Below are 17,233 nucleotides of genomic sequence, written 5' to 3' on the forward strand. Positions count from 1 at the left end.
TTAAAGTACGTTTCTCGTGTATCCAGAGTGTACCACATTGCTTTTGAATCTAGAGAGGAAAACACTTTATCGCAATTTGAAGGAAAATGGAAACGAATCTTTTATGATAGGCGACGCCCTGAATAAATCTGCTTGTCAATCAAGTCGCGCGCCTCATAATATTCGGTGGATATAAGGGCTGTAGTTTCTTGTCTTTCTTATCTGTATGGAATAATATTCTACATCTCATTTTTCTTGCTAATTCAATGAAGCTATATAACATGTTGCATCTTATAAAACGTGTTATAGGTGTGGGAATAAATTTCAACCCTTTGCTGAGTAAGGATGCTTCAGATTCAGACAAATTATAGTCTGACATTGTTCTTAGCGTCCCATGACAGACGTTTTGTTCGTCTGATAGCGCGAACTTTTCTGTTATTTCCTCATCTTATTTTCTACTTCTTCTCCTTTTGCGTTTTTGAGAGTCTTCTGCTAGGCATTTTACTTTAACGTAATGCTAAATAGGAGGACAGACCTGCACTGATAGCTGCACGCACTGATCTGGGACTGAATACAAACTACAACCCTGGCAACGTATCAAATACAGCCTTGGAAAATTGTCTCTATGCAACTAGATTGGAGTTGTGTAAAATTTACTTTTACAAGTTTAGAGACAATTTGTCTCAAACAGAAAAGAGCTGCCTTAATTAGTCTCCGCAATGAGCCGAGTATGTCATAAGAAAGGCAGACAAATCGGCTCAGAACCGCGCTAACTATAAAGCCGAAGGACTCAGGCAATTAAATGACGGCATACATTATGCTGAAATCCACAAGGACACGACACAAGATATACATAGCCTGGTCAACTCGGTTGTAAGTGAAATGCATATCAATTCTAACATCGATAAAATTACTCACAAATTCCTCTCACCGCCACTTAAATTCCGCCCAGGCAGGTTGTATCTACTACCTAAAATACATAAAATCAGCGTCCTGGATATTGAAAAGTTCAAAGGGCGTGAAGCTTTGCAGCGTGGTATGCTTGTACCTGGGAGGCCAATTATATCTCAGTGTTCCTCCCCTACACTGCTGATCGGGCACGTTGTAGATCATTTCTTGGTGCCTTTAGTACAAACACAGTACACTTATGTGAGAGACACTTAAGGTTTTTTTAACAAAATAGAATCAATGCATTTGGATCCTGATACATGGCTTATTACTAATGACGTAACTTTCATGTAACCAATATGACAGCCACGGAACTCGTCCAATCTGCTGCAAAAGCACTCACAAAACTGAAACAAAATGAGGTTTCAAAAAAATTCCCACAGGTCGAATATTTATTTGAATAACTGAAAATTCTGCTCGGGAATAATGAATTTGAATTTGATGACCACCTCTATAAACAAATTTTAGGTGCCAGCATTGGGGTAGTTCCCTCCTCCGAGGTATGTGACCTGCGCCTCTATGATATTCTTGAGAATATCATTCAAAAAAGTACGAATTCAACACAACAAGTAAATTGTAGCTCACTTTAGGTATAGGGACTACGGATTCATGGCGATGAAGGCCACATTAACTGAAATAATGCAGTTCTTTGAACTTGCAAAACTTGAGCATAAATACCTCAAATTCACTTACAACATTCACATGAATGAAGCTGTGTTCTTGGACACAAATGTACTCAAAGGCCAGATATTTAACCAGATAGGAGTCTTAGACTTCGAAACTTTTATAAAACCCACCGAAACTTTTATGTACCTTCATCGCAGCAGTGCGCACCCAAATGCTACATTCAAAGGATTTATCAAGGGTGAAGTCATCAGGTACAAGAGAAACACCTCTGATCCACAAAAACAAATCAATCAATCTTACAGTTTAAGACACGACTCATTTCAAGGGGATACTCGAAGTCGGAAATTGACACCATTGTTTTAGAGACAGAATCAATTAACAGACACAATCTGTTAATAAATAGCAAGACCAAATCAAATAGACCCCCTTCGGTGTGTGTTACCAAATACAACCCGTCATAAGAGTCATAAGACTCTGCGCAAACATTAGTATATTATTAAAAAAGATAAACAAAGCTCCTTTATATTCCCGACACCTCCTATCATTGGATATAAGCGACACAGAAATCTTAACGAGCTCTTAAACTCATCTTAGAGTCAAATCAACTAGGACAGTTGGCATTTAAAACTAGGAAGTTTCATACCGAACATATAATCCAAGAGCGCTAACCCCCCCCCCCCCCCCCCCCCACCCTCCGTGCTGATGTTACGTATCGCCCTGCATGCATAGGGAAGTTCTATAATAAGGCTGCTCAGATCAACTCGTGATGCACAACTAAGCTAGACGAGCAGATACTCTTGTAGCTTGCACATTATAGAATATTATCTCTCTAAGACAAAATATAATGTCTTACTCATTGTCTTGAATTCGTTAAAAGTATACAGCTTTGGACTCACAGAGCCTTTAATGACATGTTGTATTACTTGATAATGCATAAAACATTATTCTCAGTTCTCATACCGGTCGGTATGTAAAATTAAAAACAAAACCCAGGGTTGAACCTTTGATGAGGGGCAGACCCTTGAATATCTCTTTGATGTACTTGAAACACCGATCCAGGTGTCAGGTCCTCATCCATCGGCACACGTGGTGCCTGGTGGCAATTATTTTTACATTACAGTACCAAGCCTTTTTATTCAAAGTGGGAAGTTACAGTATTCTGTGAAAACTTTTTTAAAACATTCATTCAATTTAAATTACAGTTTTGCTTAATTAAAAGTTATTATTGAAATGCCTATTATACCTGCATTTTTGAAAACTCGCATTCGGTTGAATTTTATAATATCAAAAGAAAATGTTTGAGTACAATGCCATGCATATATGACAATTTACATACATATATGTGTATCGCCATTATGAAATCAATAAATTGACTTTCTATTATTTTTCTTTCCTTATGGATGCGTGGTTACTGGATTGATCAAGCAGAAACAGTATGACTGGAAGGATTCCAATCTAGAGTTCTTCGGGTCAAAAGAAGAGAGAGACGTCAAAAGTATGACATAATACATGTTTATACGAAAAAAATTAAGCTAGCTACATGTATTTTAAAAAATTGCTAATAATAACATTTTTATCTGAAATGTTGATTGAAGAAAAAAGTTACTCAGAATAGGATGAATTTTGGATCAATAATTTCGATAGAAATGAAGTCTATCCTATGTTATGTATGCTTTGTTCAGATTTTGACATATTTGACCTCTATGATTAATTAAGTTGCGGCCTTTTGCATCAAAATTTACAAAAAAAATCGAATCTTACATTAAAAAGAGGAAATATAAAATCGCTCAAGATTGACATATTTTACAATTTATTTTACGAGAAATCACTCTTATTCCAATTAATTCGCTTATGATAAATGACAATTATGAAACGTTTTACTTTTAACTTTGAGTTTTTGTTTTCATGAATGATATTTTCTATATTCTACTTCTTTTAGAGTTTGTTGAGCTTATTGTGTGGGATTGGAATGTCTATATATGTTAGGATTTGCAAATGTGAATAAGATTGATTTAATTAAAGGTGAAACATTTATTCGTGCTCTATCAGGGTATTGAAAAGTTTAATTCGAAGGGAACAGTCATCCGCATTATTGAATTTAAATTGTATTCAAAGAGAAAACTTCCTTTCATCTTCTTTTTAACTGGTTATATTTTCTCAATCAACGAAATAAAAGAGTTAAAATCAAAGTCAAGAAAGGTCTTGCTTTATATTTGTATCGTTACATTTTGATAAAGTTGCCTGCTTTCAAATTTAGATTAAACCACCTATTGTATGGGAAAAGAAGGGATTGATTATTCAATGTCCAGGCACAAGAAGTATTTGTATTGATCCCTTGTATCACTTGTTTTACACACCGTAAATACATTAAAACTCGATTAAACTAATATTCATAGATGATGTGTATAGATATATGTTGCAGCAGTAACACATTGTATTTATATTTAAATATTTATCTTTCCAAGTCAGGGGGGGGGGGGGGGGCATTTCGCACTCGTTTTCAAAAGTTGCATTAAGATACAAGTTATCGTTTTCTTAATTCAAGCAACTCGGCAAACTAGGAAATTATATCATAAATCAAGGAGGAATATCTTTACTACTATATTGAAATAATAGACCCAATTTTTGGGCTTTAATACCGAGAAAACGGAAGAGTACTGTCTTTTGTTTTATATATTTTTACCATAATTGGTACTAGGAGATTACCAATTTGTTTTTTTTTCTCAATCAGGACTCGCTAATAAATAATCAACGAAAATTCCTTTAAGAAAACCGGAAATCTTCTGAATTTTTCAGATTGTACAATATTGCGCATGCACATTACATTTACACTAAATCACGGAATGCTCTTTAATTTTTCTAACACTACATGAATAAACATTCTTTAAATGCCTAAAAGTTTTATAATAAAATATCATAACGGAAATTCTATAGAAATTGGTTAAAGTACATGCGTTACATAGATAACGTATGTTTATTTATGTTCATGGAGAAATGTGTTATTAAGTCCAGTGATGAGCCTGTCGACGCCGGGTCAGAAACCTTAAATAAAACGCGTCTACTGACCACGGTGCGTCAGATCATTAGTATGCACTTGATTGCATTTACTTATTAGGAGGAGAATGTTGTAGCGCAGTGTCCGTGGGTATAAAATGGGGTTGCGGGAAACACTTCAAAAACTACTCTGCCAATGAACGTACAACTTATGATATACCGTTTATCCGGTTGTTTTGTTTTGTTTTTGTTTTGCGAAAATTGGGAAAAAATGTAGCATTTTTAATTTGCGTCAGCCATTTTTCGCGATTTAAAATGTTTTTTTTATAGAAAATGATACAGAATGTAATTTCTTTGTATTCAATAATTTGCGATTTAAAAGACATCGCGAAAAAAGGGCGAAAATTAGATAATCGCGAAAATTACCGAATATACGGTTAGTAGAATGTCAAAACATTAAAAAATGATTGTACACCAAGATGAGTTCCATCAAAATGTTTGTACATGTATGTTCTATGTACGTGATTTAGACCTACAAGAAGGAGGACTCTGACGCTCTGCTTTATGATGTTCATTTTTGGATTGGAAAATACAGTACGCAAGTAAGTCCTTGACAATAACTTAAAGGATCATTAAAAGACACATGTATGTGTCTATGACAAAATCACATAAAACACTTTTTAAAAGGAGCATCCAAAAACTCATATGAAATATTACATTGACCCAGAAATATATATGTCATTTAATTATTCTAATTGATTTAATCTTCTGAATTTGCATGTATGCTTACTTTTATTTTCATTGACGCAAATTCAAAATATTCAAAGACTGCAATTTGCTGATCAACAATATTTTGTGCCCACTAAAAAAGGGAATATTACATGCAAACCAAGTTCAGTTAAATAATTAAACTTTCTAATTGAATGAAGATATGTACCGTATAACGGGTGTTTTATGTGCTGCTGTTTTTACGAGTTTTATGAATCCGTAAATATTAAACGCGTAAATTTTCACAGAAGTAAAAAAAACACCGCACGTAAATTTTCTACATCGTACGTATGCGAGTAATGTTCATGACCATCAGCTCAGTCCCTTGCGGCTGTACATGTAGGCATATTTGAGCGTTTTTGGTCAGGTGGTGATAACAGTTCAGATCTTTTTATTCAGTCTTGAGTATTTTTTAAGATAACGTATAATGCCACGTTAGTAGCTAGATTTCAATCACTCAGTCAATAACTATGGCGGGGATACGAAGCTATTTTAAACCAGTATCTACAATGCCAAATCCAAATGGATAGCCTAGTGAAATGATTCCAAAGGAAGTTATAACTGCTTTAAATAAATAGGATGCCACAACTTATTCTCCACCAAGAACACGAAAAAGGGGAAATATACGAAATACATGTACACCGATTCCGATCGTGCCGCTATTGGCAGATACATGGATGCAAGTGAAAACAGGACCCCCAAATGGAGTTGTCTTTCTTTTTTTCCCGGTAAATCGAAATTAGTCGAGCACATGGTGTACATCAATGATGATACCCAGATTAATAAGAAAAAGTAAAGTGTATATCACATATGAAATAAAGGTAAATGAATAAACACAATCATAATAATTAAGGACTCGTTTACAGAAAATCGATTTTCTGATGTGTATGTGTTTTAACCGTAACAAAGTCACGGTGAAATTTCCCCAATTTTACCACAGATGATTTTTATTTTTACGGACATGTCCAATTCGTAAAAAAAAATACGCGTAAAAATTCAAATCGCCCTATTTTAAGACAAATTCGTAAAAAATCACAGCAGTGAAAAATTACCCGTTATACGGTATATCTTGCATTTAAGAACGTTTCCTCGACAACACGGTTGTGTAGATATAATATAAAGGAATCAATTATTGAACAAAAATGCAATTACATGATACGGTGTACACAGTACAAGATCATCGTAGAGGGCAAATTAAAATGCAACATGTGCCATTTAATATGTATTATACTTTCATGTTAAATACTGAAATATGATATTAACGATGCCGGGTCTAATTTTTTCTGCCCTAGATTTTTGAATGAAATTTTTGACAAGAATTTCTACTGATATAATTATTATTTTAAGATAAAAAAAATAAGACGTTTACCACACCGTTTGTTTAAGGGGCCATCTCAAAGTTTGTTAATTTTTAACATAGGACCCTATGGGATTTTGCTTGAAATGTACCAATTTTGCACATTTTTTAAACTTCTGCCCTAGGGATTTCTTTTTCTGTTCTACATATTAAAACTATTGCTAAAAGGCATCACATGGTCAAATAAAAAAAAACTTTTACCTCCTGGTTTGTTCCAGGGTTCTTATCAAAGTTATTTTTTGCATGCCCAATTTCCCATTTTGTCAGATAATGACTATTTTTTATTCGACAAAGACGGAAGTTGTGATCTTTATTGTATTATTAAAACATTCAGACATATTTTTAATAAATAAATAAATATATAACATCACATATTAAGGGTCATTAATATAAAATACATGGTTATTGTCTTGAAATAAATGAATGAGGCAATATTTAGGCGGGTTAAGAACACGTGACAGAGGGCTAGGCTTGCCGAACCCTCTTCACGTTTTCGACCCGAGCCCAAATATAGCTTATACTTTGAGACATTAAGGTATCCGATGTACAATTGAGCCAGAGAGCTCGGGATTTTCCGGGATGAGCTCGGTAGATTACGGAGCTTGAAATAAATTTTTAAAAAGTCGCACTATTTTTGATCTGACATAATAAACGATAAAGAATAAACAATTGATGCATAAAGTCAAGCAATATATTTTTTTTCTTAATTTTAAAACGAGTTATTTTAACTTTTCCCCCTTACGCTGATTGTGACGTTGTAGCAGCTTTACGCCATTTGCCGTTGTATGACGTTATTTTTTTCCCGAGGCGCTTTTGCAATAACGTGAAGAAAAAATCCTAATTTATAGAGTAAAAGTTGCAGTGCAAAAGTCATGTATTTCGTCGAAAAATACTGAGTAGGTCGTTTTAATAATTGAGTTCGTAGATATTGTGACTTGCATAACTTGAATTGGGTCAGTCTGGTAATAGTATGGTCCTATTCAATTTGTTCAATTTTTTGTATACCTAATTTCATTATACATACATCAGACCTAACATTTGTATAACGGCGTATTTGCTACTAACTATTTTTAATAAGTACCATGCATATACGGATTTCGTGGTTAAAATGTTTGTACACGTTTATTGTAACTATTGTGTTAAAACATCTTTTATTTTCCGTAAATCAAGTTAACAAGAGTCAAATTGAAATTTCTAATCATTGATTTTTTTTTTTCATCGGGATTCCAAACAATTTTCTTCTCTCACATTTCATATTACATGTATGTGCATAAACAGTACATCTTTTACTCTTTTACAAAATCGCTGGATTTTATATCATTCAAATAATACTATTAGATACTGATTCCGACTGCTTTCAAGTCAATTCGTTTCATTTAGCTGTTTACATAAATCAAATACTACTTGAAATTTGCTTGACAGGTTCAGCTAGATAGCCGATGTCCGATGCATGTTATATTTGATATTTGTACACAATCTTATCCTGTAAAAAATGCATGCTTATTACAGCGTCATTTATGGTTGATTCATATTTTGTTATAACTGTGTAAAGCAAGTTGATGTATTGTGCATTCCACAATTGTACCGATACGGAAACATCGTAGTCAGACTTTATCGGCAGTCTCCATTTTAAAACTGACTTAATTTTTTTGTTGAAAAAGAATACAATTTTGAGTAAAAGATAATACAATGTATATTGTTTTCTACGAGTAAAAGGTTTGGAATGAATTCTAATAAAACATTTCACACGGTTCTCGCGCGCTTTGTTCGTAACGCTTCACACACCTGATGTGACCCGCAATTGACGACTCCGTTGTATTAATAACAATAATTGTTGTGCAAACAGTAGGGTAAAAATCGCGTGAGTCGTCATGGTCATTGTAAATAAAATTCGCAAAAATAAAAAAGATATTGATAAAGGTAATCAATTTATTTAAAAACTTTATTTTTATTAAAATATGTTGGCAATATTTATTTGATAAATATTATTAATGATTACACAGGTTTTCGTCAAAGAAAAGTAGTATTTTACCATGCTTGATTTGCAGAGCCAGAGTTACTTCCACATAGTGATTTAGCGGGAAAAACATTTATTTTTAGAAACTACATATCCTTACCTATCAAACGAGTACATTGAATATATACCTTACCAGGCATCATTTTTTGGTCAATTTTACATCGGATACCTTAATGTTTATTCCACAATATAATATCAATTTTACGCATCAAACGAGCTATTTTCAACAAATTTCGCTGAATATCTGCAGTTGAAACTATCACGCCATGGCGTCAACAAAGCAAAAAGATGACGTCACAATACAAATGAAACGCTGCGCGAAAGCGTGCGTACTCGTTCTGTACTCGGCCTCGTTAAACGCCATTTAATATCTATTATACTTTCATGTTAAATATTGAAATATGATTGGTTTAGACGTAGTTGATAATCCGTTTTATTGCCCTCAGCGTTAGCAACACTCTTAGCAACGGGTAACACAACTAATTGTTACATGCTCGTAAATTATGCGTGTACGGTTCGCCGTAGAATTCGCGTCATTTCTAAATAAAAGCAGTTAAAATTTCTCTAAAATTCAGACATTCAGTATAATAAAATAAAAAGTGCCTGTTTGGGAGGATAACAGTTGAAATTGCCACCCCTCGAAAACCATTGTCAACCTCCGCTTTGCGTCGGTTGACAATGGTTTCCACGGGGTGTCAATTTTAACTGTTACCGGCCCAAACAGGCACTATTTATATAATGGTTTTTTCAACATCTATTCCATCTTTCTTTAACAAAAGAGACATAGCAAAATGCTTCTAGGTAATATTTCACAAAATAAAATAATATTTGCCACAGATGAACACCGTATTTCAGATAAATCGATTTCGTAAAATTAATTTTCTTTAATTAACACAGTTTTTATTGTTCTGGATAGGACGAGTATGCCACTGCTGCATACAAGACAGTTGAACTAGACACATATTTGGATGACGCCCCTGTCCAGCACAGAGAAGTTCAAGGTCACGAGTCAAATCTCTTCAAGACTTACTTCAACACAATAACGTGAGTGAAAGGTGGAACTTTGAAAATAATGGTTACCGCTGTATCCCCCTTTATTCTTCACCTTTCCGTTTTAAATGTCCATACGTCTCTCTCTCTCTCTCTCTCTCTCTCTCTCTCTCTCTCTCTCTCTCTCTCTCTCTCTCTCTCTCTCTCTCTCCAAAAATGCTCTTACATAGACGTCAGATCGCTTCTCAATATATGGAATATTTTTTCCACTTTAATTCAAATCACATAATGTTTTGGATTTCGACGAGTAAAGCCAGAACAGTACAAACCCAGATTATTCCATTTCCATGGTGACAAGCGGGGAGTCATGGTGAAAGAGGTTGATATTTGTTTCAAAAACTCTTTACTGTAGAAAGTGTTTTCATTCGAAATATTTAGGATTTGGGAAATCTATATGTACCATATGCAATAGTGTTGTTCCGATATATATCTATATCACAAAATGTATATACTGAAATAAAGAATCAAAAGATGCAGTTTTACCTTTTTACAAAGTATAAGTTCGCAGTGCAACCTAGAAACTTGTGAATTAAAACCAAACAAAAAAAGTGTGTTAGACAAAAGGTGAATAAATATATTAATACAATGACTGATTTCTGTTTGGCTTTAGATCCCTCGTATGGAGAAGTACATCGATGATACAGATGTGTACATCCTGGACCTTGGACTTCATATCTACCAATATAATGGACAGGGCTCCAACAAAGACGAAAGAGTCAGGGTGAGTTAGCGACACAGTTTAGCCAAAATGAGGTCCATTTTAAACAATATCGGTTTTTTATGTACAGTTTCATATAATATGTTGTAAGATTACTGTCGTATACAAAATGCGGTATATGAAAATGCATTAACGATATAATTTCGACTTCTGAAACTATATAGCTAACTAACTGCATTGTTGCCTGGTTTTTTTCTGTGAAAGGCTTTGCAATATGTAAACTCCTTAAGAGCTGAAAGAAGTGGAAAAGCTGTGAAAACGACCGTTCTAGACCAAGTTGCCGGTGGAACGGTTAGTTACACATGTACATTGTACATGAATATTTTTTTATCACGTATTCTTGCTATTTCATTCCATTATTTAATCAGGACCGGATGGTCTTGAACAATTTTAGACTAAGTTGATATCCTTATATAGAGAATGTTGTATTAAGATACGTTAAAATATTAACATAAGAATCAAAAATAATATTCTTAACTATATATACTAGTAATAACGCTATAGTTAAACAGCATACATGTAAGATTTAAAGGTGGGTATATTTGTTCTATTTTTAGTACCTAGCCTCCTTAACATAGAACTATATAAATCTGATGTTATTACAGGGCGTATTTTTCCGACATCTGGACCAAACCGAGAGTGAAGACTTTCAATCTGAAGAAGACATGGAATCAACTGATGTTTCTGAACATGAACTCTACGGGTAAAATTAGGGGAAACTGTAAATACAACGAATAGGAAAAGCGGAATAACTATAGTTTGAATCAAAAGTCACTGATTATAATTATTGCTATGACCTTGCAGACCGTAAGTTACGTATTCATAGTGTATCGTGTACTTTTCGTCAATGTGCTTATTCAAATGAATATCTTAACTTGCAGACTATCAGATGCTGACGGCTCGTTGAAGTTTTCATTGGAAAAAGAAGGTCCCGTTGGACTGAAAGATTTTGATGGCAACGTAAGATTTTTTAAATAATAAATAGCTGTACATGTGGTCCTTTAACATTATCTTGTGAAATGAATAATCATAATCTGTGTATTTTACATTTTAAAAAAATCTCGTATCATATATATACGAAAACGTAGGAGATTTGTTTTTTTTACATATTAAAAATTGCTCAGTTTATAATATCTAGTAAAATAAATAAATAAAACTGAGAATGCATTTTAAGGTTTTACAGAGTTATGGAACACATATCTATTAAAAACAATTTCAAAATTTTAATGAATTATGAATTCGTTTCTTGATTATCTCATTATCGTAATTTTTTCCGTTGAAGGATGTCTTTATTTTTGACACCAAACAAGAACTCTTTGTATGGGTTGGTAACCACACAACCCACGAAGAAAGGAATAACGCTTTGATATATGCCCATGTAAGTTGTTAGTCCTTTAAGTCATTATATATATATATATATATATATATATATATATATATATATATATATATATATATATATATATATATATATATAGTGAATATAACACATGTTTAATTTATTTAGCATTTAATTTAATGGGCAGATATGGAGAATTGGTTTTACCGGGTCTATTGCATTTTTTTAAAATAAAAATAATAAAGTGTCTTTTAGATACCATAATGATATTATGAAAAATAAATTAAACATATTTTTGCAGTTATTAAGAATAAACTGTAAATATCAAAAAGACAACAGATGAGTTGTGTCATTCATTCAACTGAATGGTAATTAAAATATCTCAAAAGGTGACTGAAAAGCATACTATATATAAAGCTATTTTGCCCCATGTAAGTTTCACCCTCCTACACTTGCAAAAAGTTTTGCCCCGTCTTGAATTCGCCTAGACATAGAGAAGAGAGAGAAGATACACGACATTAGAAATCTCCCAGCCCGCTGATAAGGAGGTCGAAAGGGGTAAAAATAAAACGGGGTGAATATTTCCTTGTATTCGGTAGTTATCCTAATTTATTCACTTTTTAGTTGCCTTTTATATTAGTCATCTTTTAGTTGACTGAGTGGCAGACCTTCTTCTAACCGGTGGGAATAAATTGAAATGTGATTTTTTTTTTTCATGCGTTAACTTTGATTTATATCTTTTTGACAGAATAACTTGAAGAGGACCAGCCATCCCTTGATTCCCGTGAGTTGTCTGAATGAGGGGACCGAAAACAAATCATTCAATATGGCACTGACCGCCTAGGGCTTTGGAAACTTAACTCTTCAATTTGGGATAAAACCCAATCAAAACAATATACAAAAATACAAATCAATGATAGTTGAATAAATCAAAAACATCATTAACTTTTTTAATTAATAGTTTGATTTTGTTTGGTTAAGGGTTATCCAATTCTTGCAATTTTTGTTTATTATGAACATAAGTATTTACTGTTCATCTTTAACATGCTGGACAAGGTGTTATTAATTGAATTATTAATAGCTTGATAATAAAATGATTATCTCTTTTACTAAATGAACAATGTTTTTTACACATTTGAATGTATTTTTGTACCCCCCGCAAACAAAGTTTGTGGGGGGAATATAGGAATCACCTTGTCCGTCCGTCCGTCCGTCCGTCCGTCTGTCTGTCTGTCTGTCTGTCTGTCCGTCTGTCTGTGCAATCGTGTCCGGTCCATATCTTTCTTATGGAGAAACATTGGAAGTTCTTACTTCACACAAAGATAGCTTATGACCTAGGGGTGTGTCATGACCTTGACATAAGGTCATTCGGGCAAGGTCAAGGTCACTGGCAGAAAAAATGCAAAATTCGTGTCTGTTCCATATCTTTCTTATGCAGAAACATTGGAGGTTCTTACTTTACACAAAGATTGCTTATAACCTAAGGGTGTGTCATGACCTTGACCCAAGGTCATTTGGGCAAGGTCAAGGTCACTGGCAGAAAAAAATGCAAAATTCGTGTCCGGTCCATATCTTTCTTATGGAGAAACATTGGAGGTTCTTACTTCACACAAAGATAGCTTATGGCCTAAGGGTGTGTCATGACCATAACCTAAGGTCATTCGGGCAAAGTCAAGGTCACTGGCAGAAAAAAATGCAAAATTCGTGTCCGGTCCATATCTTTCTTATAGAGAAACATTGACATTGGAAGTTTTTACTTCACACAAAGATTGCTTATGACATAAGGGTGTGTAATGACCTTGACCTAATGTCATTCGTGCAAGGTCAAGGTCATTGGCAGAAAAAATGCAAAATTCGTGTCTGGTCCATATCTTTCTTATGGAGAAATATTGGAAGTTCTTACTTCACACAAAGATTGCTTATGACCTAAGGGTGTGTCATGATCTTGACCCAAGGTCATTCGTGCAAGGTCAAGGTCACTGGCAGAAAAAATGCAAAATTCGTGTCCGGTCCATATCTTCCTTATGGAGAAGCATTGAATGTTCTTACTTCACACAAATATTGCTTATGACGTAAGGGTGTGTCATGACCTTGACCCAAGGTCAATTGAGGAAGTTCAAGGTCATTGTTTCGAAAATGCTAAATTTTGTCTGTGTCATTGCTTGTATTAATAGAAATATTATAAGCTAAAATTTGACACAAAGCTTGCTCTTCTCAGGCCACATAAAATTATTTTTAGATTTTCATCCCCGTTTCTCTGAAAATGGCCTGCCCCGATGAAATTTTTATTTGGAAAAAAAAAATTGTTGAAAAAAAATTCGGAAAAAAGCGGGCTCAGTATACCAATAATTCAAAATGTTTAAATATTAAATGGCTGTTTGACATGTGGATTTTGTTTGATTCGAGTTTGATTTGAGTCATGGTTGTTAAAGGAAGGATGCAAATGTCCTCATGCATTAACAGTTAACTTAAAATAAAATGGAATTAAAGGATAGAAATTGGTTTGTTTACTCCTATTAGCATTAACAGTTTTAAAAAATAGAGCAGTTGTTATTTATAGAAAATGGTCAGTGAAATAGATTCATCCAATATTTTCTATAATAGCAAAAATACACGCGTTATGATTTTTTTCTTAGCGGGGGGTATCAATTGTGAGCTTGCTCACAGTACCTCTAGTTTTTATAGAATTTCCTGCATTTTGTACATTAAAAATGACACTAGCACCAATATAATTAGCATGCATGTTCCTGTGTATCCTATGAAATTTGAATTTTCCATTCATAGCAGTTTCAATTTTTTTTTGGGGGGGGGGGGGGGGTATCTACCGGTATTTATAAAGTTTATAGCAGAATCATGTCAAAAGACTTCTGCATTTTAGACCATTTTTAATAAAAATGACTGTGTACAATTTGTTTTACCTTTTAAAAGGAAGATAACTCAGAATATTTCCAAACGACGTATACTTTTCAAGATTATATTTCTTTAAAAAACGAAAACATTTTACATCTTCATAAAATATACGATCTTGTTGCCTTTCTGCTCACATTGAAGCGTTTAGAAATCTTGCAAAAAATTACTACGATTCAGTTATAGTTCCATTAATTTTAAACCCGCTCTCAGGGGGCCTACATGTAGCTGTTAATAGTATACAGTCATACAACTATATACATGTTAATGTACAATCTTGTTGATTATTGTTATTACTCATTCTTTAATGCATGTATGCATTTTAATGCTTAGATGCGGCGTCATAAAATTATTTATGTTCTCCAGTATATTTTACAAATTACTGTAATTGATGCCAGCTTTTTTTTTACAAACTAAGCAATATCTTATTTCCAAACAAGAAATGAATTCTGTTATTCATTATGGTAAGTTCTATGATAAAAAAAAAACTGTTTTGCTGAAAGGGAATTCTTTGCTTTCAAATCAACAAGGAAGGTGAAACTAGAGTAATTAATATTGTAGGGTCAAACAATCATGGTAAACAGGGCTTTAGAGAGATGTCAGCAGAGCTACTAAAAGCAGTATGTTTTGGCAACTAGTAGTGATAATTTTCAAAGTAATTCTTTAGATGGTTACTATGCTGTCTTGTATCAATTAAATAAAAGAGCCAAAGAAAGTGACCAAGCTTCAAAGAAAAGTAGAATAATTATTGTATAAATATTCAATTCGATAGGTAAGCTAGATACAGAGCAGCAGATCAAATGTTATCAAAAATTAAAATAAACCAAAAGGTTTTAATATATAAATAGTGCCTGTTTGGCAGGGTAACTGTTGAAATTGACACCCCGAGACGACCATTGTCAACTGACGCGAAGCGGAGGTTGACAATGGTTTTCGAGGGGTGTCAATTCCAACAGTTACCCTCCCAAACAGGCACTATTTATTTTATTATACTGAATGTCTTAATTTTAAAGAAAATTTTACTGCTTTCATATCGAAATGAAGTGAATTCTACGGCGAACCGTACGCGCATAATTTACGCGCATGTAACAATTCGTTGTGTTACCCGTTGTCAAGTGTGTTGCTAACGCTGAGGGTAATAGCAGGGATTGCCAACTGCGTCTAAACCAATCAGATTTCAGTATTTAACATGAAAGTATAATTAAACTTTTTATTCCCTAGCACACTGTTTTTCATCATGTAAAATAAAATTTTACACGCTTTTGGTACTTATATAGTCAATTTATAGAATAGAAAGTATTTGTTAAATTATTTGAAATAGACAGTACATCTGTACAACGATGCCCTGGTCGATAAAGGGTCCGTTTGAAATGAACAATAATTTTCTTTACCATGAATAAAAATGACTGCTCCAATTTTTATTAATTGGACTGCACCTTTCTTTTTGCCATAAAATCTTATTTCCAACACTTATTAGCCCCGTCATCCTTATATTTGTGAGAAAAAATATATAGACTGCTTCATGTATCAACACTTTCAATAGTACAGAAATATTTCTTCTGGTTAATTTTCGTTGTAGTCTTACAGTATATTTTGCATCTCATAGGTTTGGAAGAATTCCCCTTAGGAGAGACTGTGTCGTTAAAGCGAGATATTTCCTCTCTACAATAATAAAAACATTCCTGAAAATGCGAGATGTTTTTGGTGTATTTTAAATAAATGAAAAATTCAAATATAAAAAATGTGAAGGTTAGAAAAGCAATGTGAGGAAATTTTACTTTCTAAGACGAACCTTTTTGGCCTAAATTATCATAAAGAAACAGCCAAATCGTCACCTAGGGGAATATGAGTGTGACATGATCATGATTATGTTTTGCAGTCAGTGATTTTCTTTTTTTTTTTTTCTTAGATCTCTGTAGGTTTCGACCAATCGATATACAGAGCGTGTAGATTTCAATCCTGTCAGTTTCTATAAAGCTATGAATTAATGAGTTTCCGTAAAAAAATTCTAGAGTGAATCATACCCGGTAATAATAATTATGTTACTTCCATAATTACTGTCTGTGAGTGATATAATAAAATCTTTTTTAATTGTTTATTGTGTATGCGTGCGTGTTTTTCTTTTCTTGACTTTTTTAATGACATAATGGTACTGCAACACCTGCAAAATAGTTCTGACCGCACTCGTATATAGACTGCATGTTTTATAAGCACAGATGTGTGCACTGCTCAAACTGGTGGCGGTATTTGTTACAGAAATGAACTATATATACGCCAGTTTCTAAATTAAAAAGTTCAGTGATTTTTACCTTGGAGATCGGATGACAGAGAACAGTGAACAATTCAAGTCGAAAATATTGGATATGGGGTACATGTCACCTATATCTATTTGTGTAAATAATAAACTTTGCCAGGACGAACAAAAAAAACCAAGGTGGAAATCCTTTAGTATGACATGTTTTGAAACAAGCTATTTGGCGGTAGGGGGCAGTTATTTTTTACAAAATTCACGGTAGCCAGGGGATGTGT

The 17,233-nt window shown here is 33.6% G+C and overlaps 1 protein-coding gene across 1 annotated transcript in view; it reads left to right on the forward strand.

The window, feature by feature from the left end:
- Nucleotides 1-12,933, forward strand: part of LOC136275069 (gelsolin-like protein 2) — an 80,361-nt gene extending 67,428 nt beyond the window's left edge. Inside the window, exons 8-11 of the mRNA XM_066083355.1 lie at nucleotides 11,064-11,161; nucleotides 11,340-11,418; nucleotides 11,741-11,836; nucleotides 12,546-12,933. Of these exons, the coding sequence (XP_065939427.1) occupies nucleotides 11,064-11,161; nucleotides 11,340-11,418; nucleotides 11,741-11,836; nucleotides 12,546-12,641 (369 nt within the window). The 3' untranslated portion in view covers nucleotides 12,642-12,933. The remainder of the gene's footprint in view (nucleotides 1-11,063; nucleotides 11,162-11,339; nucleotides 11,419-11,740; nucleotides 11,837-12,545) is intronic.
- The last annotated feature ends 4,300 nt before the right edge of the window (nucleotides 12,934-17,233 follow it).

Source organism: Magallana gigas, chromosome 4, assembly GCF_963853765.1.
Source record: "Magallana gigas chromosome 4, xbMagGiga1.1, whole genome shotgun sequence".
NCBI lineage: Eukaryota > Metazoa > Mollusca > Bivalvia > Ostreida > Ostreidae > Magallana > Magallana gigas.